The sequence below is a fragment of the Siniperca chuatsi genome, linkage group LG11, assembly GCF_020085105.1.
Source record: "Siniperca chuatsi isolate FFG_IHB_CAS linkage group LG11, ASM2008510v1, whole genome shotgun sequence".
In the NCBI taxonomy this organism is placed as follows: Eukaryota; Metazoa; Chordata; class Actinopteri; order Centrarchiformes; family Sinipercidae; genus Siniperca; species Siniperca chuatsi.
The window spans coordinates 15,624,196-15,643,456 of record NC_058052.1 but is presented as its reverse complement, the minus strand read 5'-3'; the positions used below and the strand labels follow the sequence as shown (position 1 = coordinate 15,643,456).

The following is a 19,261-nucleotide window of genomic DNA, read 5'->3' as shown; positions in this document are numbered from 1 at the left end:
GCTGCACGGTGCTGCGTGCAATGGCCTCTATGAAGCTCTGATTTCCGGAATTCAACTTCGATGCGACTGATTTGACCGTATTTGATCGATTTTTGAGACATTTACAACAGCAATAATCAACATTATTAGATTCGATTTTAAATGAATAGAGTATAACAGAAATAATGTATACTTTTTTTATTTACCTCTCCGTAATTTGCCGTGAAGCTATATTTTACAATACTTGTAAGAGTACCAGAAGTGAGCACAGGTCCTCCCGGTGGCGCTGTGATATTGAGAGGTCATACATTTTCGAAAAGGAAAGGAAACCAGGTACGTTTCAGCGCTGACTGAATTTACATCTTTAATGAATTTAAACTATAATCCGGCTAAATTAACGTTTACTCCGTCTCGATATGTGCCCTTGCAACGCTAACTAAAGTGCTAGCATGTTAGTTAGCTTGTAAACTACCTGGCTAGCTAGCTGGTTGATGTTAGTTTACCAAGAGAGCACTGAAGTGGTTTGTTTTGATGGCTTTTTGTGAAGCTGTTTATAGTCCTGTCTAGCTTAACATTTGATGTTGTGGGGAGTTAATTTGGTTTTAATGTCCTGCATGAGTATTTATGTACTCCAATGTGTGAGTTTCAATGGTATTATCAGCTACCTTAATAGCTTGTTAGCTGCATTCGTTAGCCGGCTTGCTGACAGGAACCGGCAGCGTGTCGTGACTGTCCCAATCCCAAGTGTCACGCTATTTCTTTGATCAGCTACATACAATGTGACACGAAGTGACACGTTGAGTCTGTTTAGCTGTCTCACTGCGTTAGTTAGACGTTTTAACTTTCAGGTTAAAGTGTATTTGAAAGGAGCAAAACAGCAATAAGAGCATGTTTGTGTGTGTGTTAGGACACACAGGCGTTTTCTAACGTTTCACGGTTGTCTGACTGTTAGTCAGACAAAAAGCAATTTCAAGTAGTCACTGTGGGCTTTAGGAAGTCGTGATGGGCATTTTCTGACATTTTATTGGCAAATCGATTAATCAGCAGAACAACTGATAATGGAAATCATCCCTAGTTGCAGCCCCATTTCAAGCAGAGCCTGTTTTTCAGCATACTTCCTTTTATCTTGTACTCACAGCCACAACTGGTACAAGAAGTTCAAAAACATGCTATTGAAAGTAAAACTGGTTGACTAGATCGCCTAACTGTGTGTAGCTGTAGTGGGTTGTATGCTTCTTCTGTGATGGGGAAGGGTGCTTCACCTCAGTGCAGCTCGGTACTGCAGCAGAGCCATTAATGGAGCAGAGGTGGAGGCTTAACTGTGAAACCAAGGTTTTTAAAATTATAAACATTTCACCTGTACGGCTGGGTATCAGTAATATGTATCCTCCAAAGTGTGTAAATAGCACACAGTATTGAAAACATTCCCAGCGAATGTCTGGTGAGATTTGTAGTGTTGTTTCACTGTTCTTTGATCAGACGGTTCCCAATTGAAATAATAATTTTGAAATGTTTAGACAACATTCAAATGGTAAATGGACTGTACTTATATAGCGCCTTTCTAGTCTTTTCCGACTACTTAAAGCACTTCAACTACTTATCACATTCACCCCATTCATACACTGATAGCAGGTGCCATCAGTTCAAAGATAGTAAATATGCTTAAAGAAAGTAAATCATTCACACACAGCCCTCGTGGGCAATTTGGGGTTCAGTGTCTTGCCCAAGGACACTTTGAGATTTGGGCTGGGGGAAGCTGGGATCGAACTGCTGACCTTCCGATTGGTGGACGACCCGCTCTACCACCAAGCCACCGTTGCCTCTCAACATTTGAGAACTGTGACTTGAAAAGTGAAAGTTTTGTTGAAAAGTTGTACAGTATATGTTTCTCAAAATAAAGTAGCGAAACAGTATGGTTTGGTACTTGTAGCGAAATGCTGGTGTCATTATAACATTAGTATAGAAACATTTCAAACAAGGTCCAGACTGTCTTCTTTGTTAATCCATCTGTTATGACATTTATCCCACAATTAATTCTGCATCTGATCAATTGTTCTTCTGAAATTCTCTCAAAATGGTGCTCTTGTATATGTAAATCCAGTATAGATTTATAGCATAGTGTGAATACTAATTAACATGTCTGCAATTAATCAAAGAAAGCAAGGATGTCTGGCGAGCTGTCCCTCAACATAAACATCAAGGAAGCAAGATGGGACCAAGGCACGTTTATGGGGCGAGCCAAGCACTTCTTCATGGTCACAGATCCCAGGAACGTCCTGCTGTCCTCTGAGACTCTGGAGGAGGCACGAGTGATCGTGGAGAACTACAGGTAGAGGGTCAGGAGATAAGAGGATGGAGGAGGAGTATAAATGATCATGTTAGGGAGGTTGTGGTGGTGTGAGGCATGAATAGAAATGAGAACTGATGTGACGAGGTAATGATGTGGCTAGTTGTACCGTTTACACTGAAATGGAGATGATAGATAAATTAGTTTCAAGTAAGAAGGAATATCTGGGATGAGGTTATTGCTTTTCTGTTAATTTTATGTTGCAAATTTGTGTTCTAATGCAAAAAACAAAAAATGCTGCGTTTGTGTGACTGCTGCTGCTTTGAATTATGTGAAAAACACTACATCACTCCACTGTTGTGACTTTTTCAGAGCCGGGAGTGTGAAGCCAGGCCTGACGGAGGATGAGCTCTGGAGAGCCAAGTACATCTACGACTCCGCTTTCCACCCCGACACAGGGGAGAAGATGTTTGTGATTGGCCGGATGTCTGCTCAGGTGCCAATGAACATGTCCATCACAGGCTGCATGCTCACCTTCTACAGGTACAGCATTTTCAGTACATGATTCAATGTATTGTAAACACTAAACTGAAAATGGCTTCATCAAAATAAAATAGAGAAAATAGAAGAAGTAGAAAAATGAAAATACGTAATCTGACAATATGCCGAATAAATATGATAGTTTCCATGTGATTTAAATGGAACCTTGATACAGCATACAGCACGGCATAAAAATAGAGATTTAATCCCTGAACTGAGTAAAAATCCTCTTAAAGAATAAAAAATATCACTCTCACTATTGAATACTGATAAATCATTGGGCAGCTGAGAGGACAGTGAAGTCATGTGATAATGTTGTGTTGAAACGACAAATTGATTAACAATTACAATTTTGATAACCAGTGTAATAGTTTGAGATATTTAATGAGTGAAAATGATCTGGTAACAAGTATTTAAATAAGAAATTATTCAGTCTAATACATAATCATAATCAACATAATGCTTTGCCGTTTGTCTTGACAGATAAAGAGTTGATGAAAAGTGGAATTATGAAATAAAACAGCCCTTGGAAAAAATGGCGATGTACGTAAGAAATAAAATTATCTACAATAAACCCTGTTATTACAAAAATAAGCAGGAAGAAATAACATCTCAAAATATTGAGTCGAGTTATACAAATGTATTTCATGGTTATCATATATATTTTGTCTGTATTTATTTATTATTTCATAATGCCTTATAAACTCTTTGGATCTCCATATTTTATATCATTAGAATTTTATTAATTTTGTCTGGTGATCAGACTCTAGTGATCAGTGGTCTACCACAGTCATGTTTGCATACTACCACTGGAGGGCACCAATGTCTGTAATCTCAAATTCTACACAAAGTGGCTTTAAATAGTAAACATAAGCACAACAAAAAAAGCGAAGTTAAGACATCAAAGGAAAGAATATGCAAAACCCTTGTAGGTTCATCTGCACTGAATGATTGAAAAGACCAAATCAGAGAGAAGGTTTTACTTCAAAACACAATTTAGTTCATAAGGGACAACGATATAAATCCAGTATGTTTCACTGGGTAACAGCAACATGGATCGAGCGTCTAAGGGTAAAGTATTGCTTCTCAAACTGTGGGGTGGGCATAGAGGCACTGTTATGGAGCGGAACTAAGTTGAATGAATATGATTTCTGTTTTTTAAATTTAAAAAAAAAGAGTTTGCAGATGCTATCATTCTGACCTGAATCATTTATTTTATTTAAGTCGAATTCAGCTTGGCTCCTTTTTTATTTGTTGCTCCCCCAGTATTGTTAATGATTGATAAGAATTCAGTCTGTTTAAGAGAACCACTAGGGTAAAGGGTGTTATTTGTTGTACAGAGTGCAAAGCCCTCTGAGACAAACCTGTGATTTCTGATGTCTTGATCTTTCACTTATGCATACTAGCTTCATTCAAAGCTTCTGGGTTGACTGATAATGTAAATAATTAGTAGTTGCAGCGTGAAATAAGTAAGTTCTGCTGTGGGGACTGGCGAACAGCACACATAAACATCTCATCTGTAGACAGTTATGATTTAACACACCTGTGGGGACTTGTATGCTCTACTGTGACAGTTTTTAGATTGTCACCAAACTCTTTCGCTGCAGTGCCAAACATTGTAGTTTGTTCTGTACACTCAAACACACTGTTGTTGTTCCCTCATGTTTACAGGACTACGCCGGCAGTGGTGTTCTGGCAGTGGGTTAACCAGTCCTTCAACGCTGTCGTCAACTACACCAACCGTAGTGGAGATGCCCCCATGACCGTGAAGTAGGGAGGACTTCTCACTTCACTTCCACTGTAGATCATTCCTGTCCTCCCTCTAAACTAGTGTCTGTAAGGAGGCTGTGGGAGCTGCTGTCCTCTCCCCTTCCCTCACAGCGGTATTACGTTCCACTGTTAAGTATGTTCAGCCCCATGTCACCATGCACTCATGCTGACATAGGTTATATGCTCCCGGTTGATGTCAGGTCAATGTGCATTTGCATACTCTTTTCATTTGTGCCACAAAAAGCACCTTTTAGATGCTGCAGAAAAGCATCAAATGCATGCGTTAATGAATAAGAAGAGGGTTGCCTTCAGAACATGCAAATGCATTTTCATGGATTAAGCATGTCATTGAGGATGAATGTTACAGTGTCTTCCTCTGCCTTATCATTATTTGTGAGGATGTTCTTGTTTTTTACCTTTGCATATTCATACATAGCATGAATTTGCACTCTTACTGAGGCAACTATTTGAAATATATCACTTTGGTGTACCTGATAAGATTCTTAGCCGCAGTCTTCATCCTATTTATAATGTGTGAAATGCGTCTAATTCATCTGTCTCTTTGCAGTCAGCTTGGTGCAGCCTATGTCAGTGCTACTACTGGAGCTGTAGTCACTGCCCTGGGACTCAAGTCTCTAGCTACGGTAATGCCTGTGGTTCATGTGAATAAGCAGATGAAGTCAAACAAAGTAACTCATATACAGACACGCTGATCTGCATATGTATTTGTGTATATGTGCAGAGATTTGATGCTGGTTGTCTGAATTTGTCTCTGATTCTGCCCCACCTTTGCAGCGTCTCCCTCCAATCGTCAGCCGGTTTGTCCCCTTTGCTGCTGTTGCTGCTGCTAACTGTATTAACATTCCCTTCATGAGACAGAGGTGAGATCTCTAAAGTAAAAGCCAATGACTTCTGCTTTGTTCACGCAGGACCTTTTAGAACTGCTACAACTGCTCTACATCACTTTTCTTTCCCCTTCTTCCAGGGAGTTGAAGTACGGTATCCCTGTGACGGATGAGAATGGAAACAGGTTAGGAGAGTCTCCCAATGCTGCCAAACAGGCCATCGTGCAGGTGGTGGTGTCAAGGATAGGCATGGCAGTGCCAGCAATGGGTAATGTCAACATTATATCTGCTGGTTTGTTAAAGGGGCTATAATCGATATTTTTATATATACAATAACAATGTATCAAATGACAATGTGACTGTGAAAGGAGTCTCTGGTATTGTTGAACTTACAGAGAATTATCACCTGAATCTGCAGCTCGCCTCGTCTTTACAGAGCTTTATAGTGAGTTTCAGCTCATTGTTTATCTGTCCAGCCTGCAACTTTACTGTTTTGGTTCACTCTCACCGCTCTCATAGCATTATGTTCGGCCGCAGCTGTTTTCACTGAAAAAGCTCTTAAAAACCCACTGTACACTACCTGCTCAGCACCAAACAGCAGACAGACACAGTTAGCAACTGTTTTTTACTTGGTGAACATAATGGAGCATTAAGCAGCTAAAGAGCCAGATATTTCTCTCAGGAGTCGGTGGAGACTTAAAGAAGAGTGAATATTGGACTTACATACAGAATTTTTTAAACTCAACTTTAACTTTATTGTCCCCAAGGGGGAGCTCACATAAAATAATGTACATTAGTGACGGCATAACATAAACCTCTTGCACATCCAGCCGTTGTCGTCCCATCATCACCCAATCATTATTATATGGAAAACTGATCATCAGCGTTAGATGCATACTAAAGTGTGAAATTTTCTTTTCAATTGTTCTTCATGAAACAGAACTCTTCATCTGACTTATTTTTATTTTTTACAGCTATTCCTCCGGTTATAATGAACGTCCTGGAGAAGAGAGCTTTCATGAAGGTAAGCATACTGCATGCATGACTTTCATATTGTTCTTATGTTAAGTCAGTGGATTTACTGGGTGTGCAGGTATTTAGTGAGGCTGAAAGGAGTCCTGTCACATTCCACATGTTACACATACATTGAATGCTTATGCCCGTGGACGGTCCCTGCAGACAAACTTGTCAAATTTCCAATTTGTCTCCCTGATTCACTGCAGTTCTGCCTTCTATGATTTTTTTTTTTTTTTTCTCCCTGTAGCGGTTCCCAATTCTAAACGCTCCGGTCCAGGTGGGGCTCGTAGGTTTGTGGTAAGTAAATTACACATAACAGTATCTATGGTGATTTTTTTTTTGTGGACTTGCAAGTATCTGTACTTAAAATGGAACGAGTGACACCGTCTAAAACATCCCTTTCTGTGTCTTGCTTTTAGCCTGGTGTTTGCAACTCCTCTGTGCTGCGCCCTCTTCCCACAGAAAAGGTAACCAACAACCACATCACTCTCCTTACAGAGGGGATGTTATACTTGTACATTAAGTGTTATCTAACCTGTAGCAGCATTTCTAATCATGTTCAACCATCTCTTTGTAGCTCTATGAGTGTGAGCGGGCTGGAAGCAGATCTGCAGGAGAGGATACGACAGGCCAGTCCCCACACCACCACCGTCTACTTCAACAAGGGCCTGTAGGAATAGCCTACACACCTCCATGCGCGCACACACACACACACACACACACGACATACAGACACTCACACATATATATCTATTGTCCTGTGGGCACAAGTGGAAGGGTAAAATAACATTTATTTATGCATTTTTGTTATGTGTACTGCTGCAGTTGTTTTTTTGAATTTGACAGCATGGAGCTGCTCCGAGTTTAACAGTGGAGGGCGTTGATTGTTTGACCATTTGAAAAAGAGAATTCACTGAAGGGAAAACAATTCACTTTGAGAAGGAAGATCACTTACAGTTCTCTCTGCACATAGATGGCACTACTTAGAAAAGAAAACTCCTATTATTGTGTTGTGGTGTGTCTTCCTTTGGTCGCAGTTCATGAAGTTACTGATTTGTGTTCACCAATAATTCATGTTGTATTCAGGTTCATCGAAGTTTTAAACCCTCAGATAAATTATTTGTAACTCCAGTTTAAAATGGAGGCTTGTGCTTGTAAATCGTATATGTAATTGCTTCTGAATGTAACAATCTTTTTTGCCTTGTGTCCCATACTCACTTAGATTTCCTCTTTCCAATTCTTGCTAGTCATCGTTGCATTATTCTGTTTTGAAAAGTATTATTTTAAGCTATTACACACTGACTAGTGTGACTAGTATGTTAAGATTCTTGCCACTAATTAATTTCCACCTTGTAGATCCACCAGGTAGTTATACTGGAAAAACCAGTGTGTTAATTAGCTCTAAATAATAGTCCAACCCTTGATGAATAACTTCCTTGTGTGTTGTACTCCTCGTTATCTGGTGCAGCTTCTTACTCTCTTCAACTCTCCTTTAAGTGTACTTATGCTCCTTCATATTCCAGGCAATATAGACCAGGCAATGAGGTGCTAGATACACGTGGCAAAGAAAATATGTAGAAATTATACTGCAAAAGCTCATGAAGCACAGCCATAGAGTACATCAGTAAACACTGAGTGTGGTTTCTATCAGCATAAATATGTATTGTTGCCATGGCAGCGGCAGCCTGTTTTTCAAGGCCTTTTATTCAACTGAGATCACTTTATGAACTAGTGCAGTCGCTATTTTTAGTGGCATATGAATGAATTATTTGATTGTTGTAGCTGGTGGTGTTTGTTTCAGTGGTTGTCAGGTGGATGAATATACTGTCTACATGTTGCTAAATTTAAATATAGCGACATGCAGAGGATGGACAACAATGTATTGCTGTTGCTTTGTAACTCAGATTTTGCTGGTTTTAATATCCACACTTGAACTGGAGGATTGCATGAGAAGTTTATATGTAGAAGCTGTCTAATTTCAGTTCCTTAAAATTGGAGATACAGGGTTTTCATGTGCAACAGCTAGCTAGCCATCTGCAAAACTGTTGTTTGCACTTGAGCCATAGATGTCCCATTGTACCAAATGAAAGTAGCTAATGTGGCGTGACAAAATCATAATACTAAATGCTTATTTGTAGGTCAGGGCAATGGGTAACTGTGTGCACAGTCTTTGTTGTTGCATTGTTAAAGTGGACAGTTTGGCTGAGTTTGAGCTTCTCTGATCAAATTCATTCACATTGTCAACCAAACTCTCCAAACACGACTGTCCAGTGTGGTTAGTTAGTTAGTGATGATGGTGTACGTGAGGAAATATCAGCTGTATCCCAGTGTCGTCTGTCTGGATTATGCAAGAATAAGTCTAATTTTCTTGGAGATATATATGCATGAGGAATTTTAAAGAGTGAGTATGCAAGAGAAATTTTAACTGAAAGGTGTGCCTCTGTTGGTGAATCCACCGGCCCCACATATGCATTGGACAACAATGTCAGTCACTTGGGTTTGTTTCTGAAATTTGAAGTTCAATCATTCATTTAAAGTAAACTGATGGTGGGTGTTAAGCGACTGTAGCAACTGCACAACTATTGTAATTTTATGAATCAACTTCTGTGCAGACAGAAATACACAATGATTGTGTTTATATGTGATCCTAAAATTGAAGGGTTTCTTTCCAAAGTGCTCTCCAGATCATTTTTGAAAAATGTTGCCACCTGAATTTGCCACATTTTATATACATACACGACCCTCTCCTGAAAGAGAGCGTCTTGATATGACTTCTCACTTCTATATGAGAATGTGGATGTCTTTGTATTATTTTTAAATGATGGAAATCTCATTTTGGAAAGAAGCTCTCCTTTTGCTCTTTTACTCTCTGTCGTCATTCATATTTTCATATAAACATTTAACCCCATGAGCAAAACTATTTCTCAGTCAAGACATTTTTTTCCCGTTATCAGTGCTGATGGTAGTTATTGTGCATTGTGTTTGGGGTGTTTTCCTTCTGAGGGTGAAACTGCACTATATGACCTTTGCTGTGCTGCTATAGGAGCTAGTTGGATTTGTGTTGCTATTTAAAAAGAGCTTTTTAAAGTATATATTGCAGAGTGTATTTGTTTATAATGCTGGATAATGTTGAATGAACTAATGTCATGTTACTGCTAATTTGTAATTCATTCATTATCTGGCAGCTTTCATTGCCCATAACCAAGTAGATTAGTTGCTTTTTTCCTTTGTGTTTTTCTGCTTTTTGAATTATGGCGCAAAAGTGTCAAGAACAAAACTGGAGGGTTTTAGTCGGTATTTAAACACATTTGTAAACATGTATCTCAGCTTGTGACTGTACTGTACCACCATAACATGTCGCACCCATAGATCTAGCCAAAGATGAGACGGGTATGAATTGTACAGGATTGAGGAGAAGAAGTGTGTTTCAGCTTTATCGTATGGACCTTTTGCCAGGTTTTTCTCATGAAAAACCAGGTTTTAGTTTTTTACAGTTTTACACTTTTTACAAGTGGTCCTCAACCTTCAGTGTCAGTGCAACACTCAACAGCACACCAAATTTTTCAAGAACATCATTATGCTATTAACACACAGTTAACATACTGAATACATAAATAAATCCCAACATACATTTTAGTTAAGCTAAAGGTCATATTATTGTTAGCAATTTTATTGACATTACAGTAAAATCTCATAATAAAGTTGACTTTTCTCCACATAGCACTAGTGAATTTTGGCACACTGGTTGAGAACCCACTAATTTCTAACTTTGGTTGTGCATGCCATGAAAAAAAAAGTCAAATCTTTGCATACTGAAGGCACAAATGTAAAGACAATCTCTGTTATTGTTACACTCCATGAATGTTTTGATTATGTCATATACGTACATACAACTTAAATACAAGCTATACCTATACCTGTCAGTATAGGTGCACAGTGTTTTCTCCCTCTATTTTGTATTGTGTTGAAATATATTTCCTTGATGTGAATTGTGTTTTACTCAGAGCAATAGAATAAAATATGGAACATTAATGTCCAAACCTTTCTGCTTAATTTGATATTATGAAATGTTGTGTATTATAAATATTTTTTAAATATAATATCGTCATCTGGCTCTTGAGGAAAGGCCAGAAAATTAACTTGAAAATGAAGGTGAATATTACCCAGTACAGATCTGATTAGGCTTGTTTGTTTAACAACCAGGAAGGTATGAAGGAATCAGATAAAACAAAGATTAAACTAAGGATGTTATCTGAATTGTTAAATAGTATGTTTTGGCCACACACACAAAGTGAACAACCTAGCTTGGACATACAAACATTAACGTGCGTTATACATGTAAGTGTACCAGTAGTGGATGTCTTGTGTTTAGATGTATGAGGATAAAATAATTCACAGGATTAGTGATTTAAACGTGGTAACCGGTGAATTTTTACTGACATGTTTGGACCCATCTCTGGCTTTCAGCAGAAAATGAGAACTTTGCCTTCAGTTTTCAGTCATAGTATGTGGATATTCTGTTTCTGTAGCTATAAATTTAATATAAGGTGATTTGCTCATTTTAGTTGTTTTCCTGTATATTTAGTGCTACTGGAAAGTACACAGGATTTGATGAAAAAGCCATTGGACTAAAGGGAAAAGAGAGTGGGTATATAATTTAAACTGTAAGTGTGATAGAAATGTGTAGATATGAGGGAATGTTAAATTTTTGGAGGGGCATAGTGGTTCATCTTGGAGGCCTCACACAGTCCTCTGGGTGCTTGTAGATACTGATAAGATGGGACCTTGTTAGACTCCTCTGCTAGTCAAGGATGAGGAATGGCACCAACCGAGGGTAACCCACATTGTCTGCCTCCTCCCCAGTGGCGTAATTATACGTGATTCTATGTGACGTGGGGCATACTGTATAAAGCTGAGTGACTATAATGTTACTTTAAGTGTTTGGGTATTTGACTGTGTCCATGTATACAAGATGTACCAAGTTATTCTCTGATGACAGATTTGTGTTGTAATAAACTTATATATTCAAGTAAGGACAACTGAGGCTCATCGAGTTTATTGTTCTGTTCATCAAAGTGAAGATTGACCAGAAGAACAAGTTTTTTCACATCAACAAGTATACCTACCCTCCATTAATCTGACACAAACTGGACCAAGGCAGACTGCTGTCTTGTACAAATAAGAAGAAAAAGTCTATTATTTTTTAAACATTTTAAAGCAGAATCATCTTTGTTCTGTAGTCCATCCTAATCATTTGGAGTGCAAATGTTTACCATCTGATATAAATGCATGAAATATATAAAGGATAATACCAGACAAGTTGTATGTTCCATGACTGTAATGAAGGATGCGGAGGCAAAGAACCTACATACTAATTTGAAACAGCAAACAAATATCCACATCATAGGTGGTTATACAGTCCAGCTACTAAAAATTAATCCACACCTGCCTGCCAATCAGAATTGAGAATTTTCTGTGGCCGTGGTATAAAGGAACACAGAGTACTGCAGTTTTATATTTTAGGTTTGTTTTTTTGTGCTAGAAATACAAAGACATTCACAAGAGTTGGTTATTTTGCTCCTGCTGAGAATCTACCACCAACACGTGTAAATTGTGTTATGGTCAAGTGTTGCCCCAACATACAGAGGAAATTAAACACACAGGAGCACAATGAAGCTATGGTGATGAGGTCTTCTTTATTCATTGCTTTTATTTCCTGCAGCTATTATTCACATGTACAGGTACACACAATCTCTCTCACACACACACACACACACACACACACACACACACACACACACACGCTACAGGCACCACAAACACTCCTCAACATGGCGTCAGTTGCAGAACATGTCTGTTTGAGCATCAAACCTGCTCCTCTCAGTGTTGAGTTTAGAGTCAAGTTGTCATTATAACACACACACACACACACACTCGTCTGCCATGTTGGAGGCCCATTTAAGTGCCTGGCCAGGAGAAGGAAACAGAGATAACACAGAACACAGAAAGAGTTAATAGAATAATTAATCAAATGTGTAATCCAGCCTTTGATTTATGCATCACCTTGGAATTATAAGCTTCTATCTGACATTTTTGTCCAAAATGAGGACCAATCAGGTTCTGCTTCTTTGTCATGTTGCCGCACTGCTCAGTGACTATTTTCATTGTTAGCTACCATGCTAGCTAGCTAACGCTAGCTTCCTAATGTTAGTCTGGCAAATAATGCTAACATTAATAGCTAAAGGATAGGTTTGGGGTTTTGCCCATGACTGGAATAAAGGGTATAGACTTCAAATAACATGAATCTATCCTTTTAGTGCTTACGTCTTAATGTTAGCATTAGCTGCCAGACTAACATTCATGCTAACATTAGTAGGTAGCGTTAGCTGGCTAGCATGTTAGCTAACAATCTAAATAATCTCCTCAGCAAGACTGAACTGGCCTGGTATTTGTACTGCTGTCCTTCAAAAAAAATGTATTAAGTTTATAAAACTTTGTGAAACATGAACACATGTATTGCAGTTCTTTAAAAAGTCTTAAAATGTCTTAAATTTGATAAACATTAAGCCTTAAAGGTCATTAAATAGTCTACATTTAATTGATGGGGTCTTAATTACAACATAAACACTCATTTTATTCATCCATCTATTTTTTTCCCTTTACTTTCCCCCCAAAATAAAACATTTTGGTGCATCAGAGTCAACATTTCTGATATAAAACAAAACCTAACACTGCCGTTACACTTAATTGCTGGGACAATTCCTATAGTAGATGAATGCAACATTTTATTTACCTGCTATACTGATCTGTAGAGAGAATATCAAGAAAATCCTTATACTTTCCCTTACCACTTTCTGTGGAATAAAGTCCTGGTTAGATTTATTACAGTAGCTGCTTGCTTTCTAACCCAAAGGAAACTTAAACTAATGGTTCCTAGAATAATGTGTTTAATAACCAACCATATTCCTACCTAAAATTGACCTTTACACTGGACAAAATATTTAGCACTGACCTTTATACGTTACCTGCAATGCTTTTTTTGAATAAGAAAAATACAATTTGTCCTAAAAGAAGAAATAAATGTCATAAAAATGTCAGAAAGCATTAAATTAATTTTCTCATACATTTAGACACTGTTAATTATGAGCAAACTGTTTGTGTTCCTCATCATTGCTTCTTTTCATGTTTTCTAGATGGAACCTTTTAATTCCAAGCAGAACGTGAGTTCTTAGGATTACAAGGTTCTATCTACATTTGACCTGTTCCAAAAAACCCATTTACAAATTTGACAGGATTTGTGATATTGTGCATTTAGAATACATTTAGGTTGTCTGTCATTTTCACTTGTGAAAGAGACTTATTCTACATATAATTTTTGCTATTTGGAATGCAAAAACTTTGAAGCTCAATATCTCAAAACTGCTCAGCATGCAGATGGAACCTTATAATTCCAAGATGGCGTTATGTGGTTCTCTAAACAGAAGATTTCAAATGATCTTAAATGTAATGGTTGATGTACCTGAATGAAAGTGCTGCCTTTAAGTCCCTTAGTACCTGTTTTTAATACCCGTCTCAAAATAAATTAGCTTTGAGGTGTCTGCAGAGGTAAAGAGGAATAATCAGTGACAAATCCTGAAATAATATTGGCTCTGTCCTGAATTTCACAGCTAAATTTTTGTAACCAACAGTAAATTAATGTGCAAAAGACAGACAATATAGTGATATTAAACAACACAAACAGTGACGGACAGACTCTGACTACAACTCAATATGTGTCAAGTTAAAAATGCTAATTATTTCTTCAATTCTAGTTTTGATCTAAATACACTGTAACTTTGTCTAATGGCATTTGTTTTATGGAAAAAAAAAAACTTATTTCACTGGTACAATTTTCTTAACAGCCTCTAAAACATCTGCGATCTCCACCTTATTGCCAAACTCCTTCTCACGGTGTTCCAGGAGAATCCCCTGCAAACACAACACACAATTAAAATACAGACATGTTTTATAAAGCTTTCATTAAGTCCAGATGTTTGCTACGCTACCTGGTCTCCCGCTCCGATGACGAACACTCCGCCAAGGATGAAGCCCTCGCCGTTCATGTTGCCCTGGTAACCGGACCTCCAGGCCCGCATGAAGTTCTGCCACACTCCGAGGCGAATGAACCCCAGACCCCCCATCTTCCTCTGCAGTGGGCCGTAGAAGTGTTTCTACAATCACATTAGTTTGGTTTTAGTCAGCCCAATCAAGAGAAATGTATCATGTAGGAAAGGATTAGCTGGATGTCGTTTTTCATTCCATGTAATGATTTTCTGTAATGCGATGGATTTATTTTACTAATGTTTGAACGGCCAAAATTGCTTTATCACCTCATTTGCCAAATTGCCCCTTGGCAGATGAATACAGTAATGCAGAAGGATCGCTTAAAATCTAGTTCTCAAGATATTTGACTTATTTTTATTTTACAGCAATAACTACTTAATAGCCTATTCCCCATAAAAGGACCATTAAAAATTTATGTTAATAGACAGAAAGTTAATCAATTGACAATTTACTGGCCATTTTAATAATTAATTGTTTAATAGCTTGAGCTTCCCAAATGTGAATAATTTCTATTTGTCTGAATGTTTTCTATCATAGAAGCCTAAGAAAATACAATACAATAATGCAGATTAATTGATAATGAAAGTATTCGTTAGTTGCCAGGTTTTGGGACATGTTGTCATTATCAGTGTGTGATGCTGAGATACATGAGGATGAGATCTGGAAGATCTGATATTATCTACCACTGCTAACCTGTTCATCTATGTAGATCTCCCCAGCAAAGTGCGGTCTGAAGTCCTGGATCTCTGAGCCGACGTTCTCCTTCACCACAGCAACCAGAGGGACCCCGAGCTCGTCCAGCTGGGGCTTCAGAGAGGACAGCTCAGAGGCCTCCTGCACAGAGGGAGAGAGATATCATCATCATGGAAAATATTACCCACATACACTATTTCATATGCTGAGTTATGTGTAACACCCTCTCCATCACCTCTCTGCACAAAAATCATCCGGGTCGTCGTACGGCCATGACCACAGCCCCGTTCGTGTCCCACAGGCTCTTTGCTTTGATGACCTTGCCATCTGCAGACAAAACAAGAAGAAACTGTTTCTAAAACAAAGCTCCAATCTGACATGTTCCCGATCAAAGAAAGTCACATGGATTTAATGTGTTTTACTGCTTTAAGTATTCAATAAAGCCATAGTGTGGAAGATAAAAGATGCAGCCTTCAAATGGAGAAAAAGCTAGATGTCCATAGTCACATGGAACATCTATATGTTGAATATGCTTAACAGTAACCCAGTAACTTGACCTTCAGCTTCGGCAAAGACCTTTACAATGATCTAATCTGTAATACCAGCAGATTTAAGAAAGCAGCTTTGCCTTAAATACCACACAGAACCTCATTCACTGCATGTACAATGCATACAAACATGCAGCAGTAAAGAAAATGGCTGATTCTTGTGCTGATGTAATGCAAATTCTCCTCCTAATGGGTTTAACAACAGCTGGTGTTAAGACAGGCTTATTGGTCGGTGACATTATTAAACAGCCAATCAGAGAGCCTGCCTACCGTCTATGGTGGAGCGCAGGTCGGCATCTTCAAGGTGCTCGAGCGATGCCTGGGCAACTTTAGGCAGACACAGATCAGTGTTGGCCAGGAAGATCCCGGCTAGCGCAGCTCCGACAGCGCCCAGACCCAACGACCACATCCCCATCCCCTCAAGCTCGGACCCAGAGGACAACACTGCAGCACAAAAAGGCAGCAACATGAGAAGAGAAATGTGTCACAAGTCTGACATGGTCATAATACAAAAGGAACATTTCTTTCGCTACTTGTGCACTGCAGACTAAACACACACACTTTCTCTCTTACAAAGACCTCAGATCTCCCTGAGGCCAAGAGACCAACAAGACCCAGCTTGCAGATTCTGTCTTGTGTTTGAGCGTAGTGCTGTATCAACATGTCAGTGTGGTGCTTTTTTTTTCTTACCAGCATAGCCTCTTCTCACCTTACTCTAATCTAAACCTCATTAATTTTTTAATTTATTTTAATAGTTTTTTTTCTTTAGGAAATCTTGCAGTGTAATGTAGGGCTGCAACTAACAGTTATTTTCATTATCAAATAATCTGCCTTAATCTTCTTGATTAATTGTTTGGTCAGAAGATACTGAAAAATGTGGGGGAAAAAAGCCCAAGGTGACAAACAAGCAGCAGTAGATGACACTCCAGTCCTGAGTTAATGTTAAAACTACAAACTTTAATCATGACTCTTATCAAAACATTTTAAAAATGATAAAATCATTATTATTAAATGACTCATTTATTTTGTCACTCTTCAGTGTCATGAAGGTCTAGAGTCATTCCAGCACAAAGTGGGCAGAAAGCAGGGAAACACTGTGCACAGGTCAGAACTGTAACATTTTCTACAACACATTTGAAGTTTGGGTAGAACAGCTAACTGTATGCAGTCAGATATGTCCTTGCCTGAAGCGGGCTTGTTTGGGTCAGGGCTGGCTTTGGCTTTACTTTGGTGAAACAGAGCAGTCTGGGTTCTTAGAAACTGGGGCTTGGCTGCGGTGGAGGGCTGGCTGCTCATGGTAGTGCTCCCCAAAGAGAGGGCAGAGCAACGCAGGGATAGTCTCCACCTCAAAGCTGTCGGACACCTGGACAGAGCCAGCATCGGGACCGTGGCAAAAGTCTGACCCTCTGACTACAAACACCCTCAAGATATCACTGAAAGAAAGAAACACAAGTCCTTTCTATGCCACAGACCATTTCAAAGACAGTATAATCCACCTCTACTGCAAGCCCTACTTTCAAGGAGCCTGCAATTGACTTCACAGATTTAAGAGAAAAACACCTAGGCATCATTCTTCATGTTTAGACTACCCAGACAAAATGTTATACCTTGTTAGCCAGGTGTTACATTTGCTTATTAAGAATTATTACCCACCCTGTAGACTGTGTTATACCGAAAGTAAAGCACGATCAAAGCGTGGTTTTGATTTTAATCATCTTACTGGAGTGTAACAGTTCTCCATTTACAAAGAAACTTCCTTTTCTTGCACCCTAAGCTCTCTTGTTTGTGGTTTAAACACATCAACACATAAATTACACTGAAAACACAAACATATAAATCAGTTTACAATATGCTACACAGAGAAATTCAAGTTTAAGAAGGATCAAATCTATCTTATGTCTATAACCAATTGAAAACTAAAATTGTTTTATATACTAACTTGTTTCCAAAATGCGAAGAAATATCTTTTCTCCCGGGACTTAGCTCATCCAGTGTCAAACACTAAATCAGCCAAATGCATTTGTGTTCTGACACTTTATCACTGGGGAGGACAAAGGGCTGAAAAAAAATAACAGCAGCAGCCAATAGGGACAGACGCCTACGCCTGCAACACAAGGAAGAGTCTAGGTTCCTTGAATGTGTCTGCAGAGCGAGGAGTGAAAGGAGCTGTCAACACTGGTACTGCAAACATGACGTGGTGTTGCCCAATACTTTGTTAATGATGAACACATCTAATAAATCAAGAGTTGTATTATATTCATGAGATGCCTGGATGATGCTAGGACAAGTTACTTTACACCACTAGACACTATGTCTAGTGGTGTAAAGTAACTTTTACTTAATTTTACTCCGTTTTATGCTACTTTATACTTCTTCTCCACTACACTTCAAGGGGAAATATTGTACTTTTTACTCCATGACCTTCTGCATACTGAACTTTACTTTAACTTTTGATAATTAAGCTTCTCCATCTTTCCAAAGTAAATGTTTTTTATCAGATGTTAAAACCCCAATTTGTAATACTCTTTCTGCAACAATTCAACACAGCATCAGTACTGATCCATTTCTTGCTTTACTCGCTGTTTATCAATAGCTGAAAAAAGGTAAATATATTACCTAACTTGATTTGTACCTGTCATTAATGTGCTGTTATTTTTATTATTGTTTATTATTAGTCTGGCAACTGTGTGTAGTTGTGTGATATATTATTTCCTGTTTGTTCTGGTTTAATATTTTGTATTATAAAATGAATAAATAGCCTACATTTAAAAAAAATAACACATTCATTTTTTTTTTACCCTGTGACATTGCTACTTTTTTCTTAAGTAAAGGCTCTGAATACTTCTTCCACTGCTGACACTTAACCTACATGTAAAGATGAGGTGGCAGAAATATCTTAACCAGTAACCGCCCTGTCCGCCCGCAGGAAGACAGCAAATTATACAGATAATGACCTTGTTGTTACTGTCAATGTCTAATCAATGACATTACCTAATGGCTCTACAGGCTACACTTAAAACTGTAACCGAGTAGGACTAGGATATTTTAGCATTTTTGAGATATTAGAGTGATGATTACATAATAAATACATACTTTCAGTGTCCTACAAAGTTACTGTTGCTAGTCACAGACGGCACAGAGACAGTGACGACAGTGTCGTAGCAACGGTCGATAAATTATCTGTTAGCTCGGCTAAAGGTTTAGTCTTTAGTTTATTGAGTCTGGGCCTAGAGCTAGCAGGTGCACCTGTTGTTTAGATGCTGCCACTGTTATATAAAGTTAAAGGAGACGTTTTTAAAAAAGGCACACTCACCAGAATCAATGAAGCAACACACAGCGTCGCTCTCACCAAGCGTTTTGTAAACAGATCTCGGCGCAGGCGCACTAAACATTCCACTGAGCAGGGAAACTAATCGAGCAAGATGGCTGGCAAAGAAAGATTTTAACTTTGACAAGAATGTTTGTAAGTCGCAAGACAA

The 19,261-nt window shown here is 38.5% G+C and overlaps 2 protein-coding genes across 5 annotated transcripts; one reads left to right on the top strand and one right to left on the bottom strand.

The window, feature by feature from the left end:
- Positions 1-168: 168 nt before the first annotated feature.
- sfxn3 (sideroflexin 3) lies at positions 169-11,477 on the top strand. Its single transcript, XM_044213693.1, has 11 exons — positions 169-312; positions 2,136-2,308; positions 2,639-2,809; positions 4,478-4,576; positions 5,145-5,220; positions 5,372-5,457; positions 5,562-5,689; positions 6,396-6,445; positions 6,686-6,735; positions 6,858-6,905; positions 7,016-11,477. Exons 2-11 carry the CDS (start codon positions 2,145-2,147, stop codon positions 7,110-7,112), a joined length of 969 nt encoding a protein of 322 aa, XP_044069628.1. The 5' UTR covers positions 169-312; positions 2,136-2,144; the 3' UTR covers positions 7,113-11,477.
- Positions 11,478-12,115: 638 nt separating this feature from the next.
- Positions 12,116-19,238, bottom strand: LOC122884192 (peroxiredoxin-like 2A). Of its 4 annotated transcripts, none has more exons than XM_044213694.1 (7): positions 19,096-19,222; positions 16,967-17,215; positions 16,053-16,226; positions 15,470-15,561; positions 15,235-15,375; positions 14,484-14,648; positions 12,116-14,406 (listed from the first exon to the last, which is right to left on the bottom strand). In XM_044213694.1, the coding sequence occupies exons 2-7, from the start codon at positions 17,160-17,162 to the stop codon at positions 14,311-14,313; spliced, it is 864 nt and encodes a 287-aa protein (XP_044069629.1). In that variant the 5' UTR covers positions 17,163-17,215; positions 19,096-19,222; the 3' UTR covers positions 12,116-14,310. The 4 variants fall into 4 exon arrangements, with proteins under 4 accessions (XP_044069629.1, XP_044069630.1, XP_044069631.1 ...); XM_044213695.1 differs by lacking the exon at positions 19,096-19,222 and adding an exon at positions 17,722-17,856; XM_044213696.1 differs by lacking the exon at positions 16,967-17,215 and having other exon boundaries at positions 19,096-19,238.
- Positions 19,239-19,261: the final 23 nt, after the last annotated feature.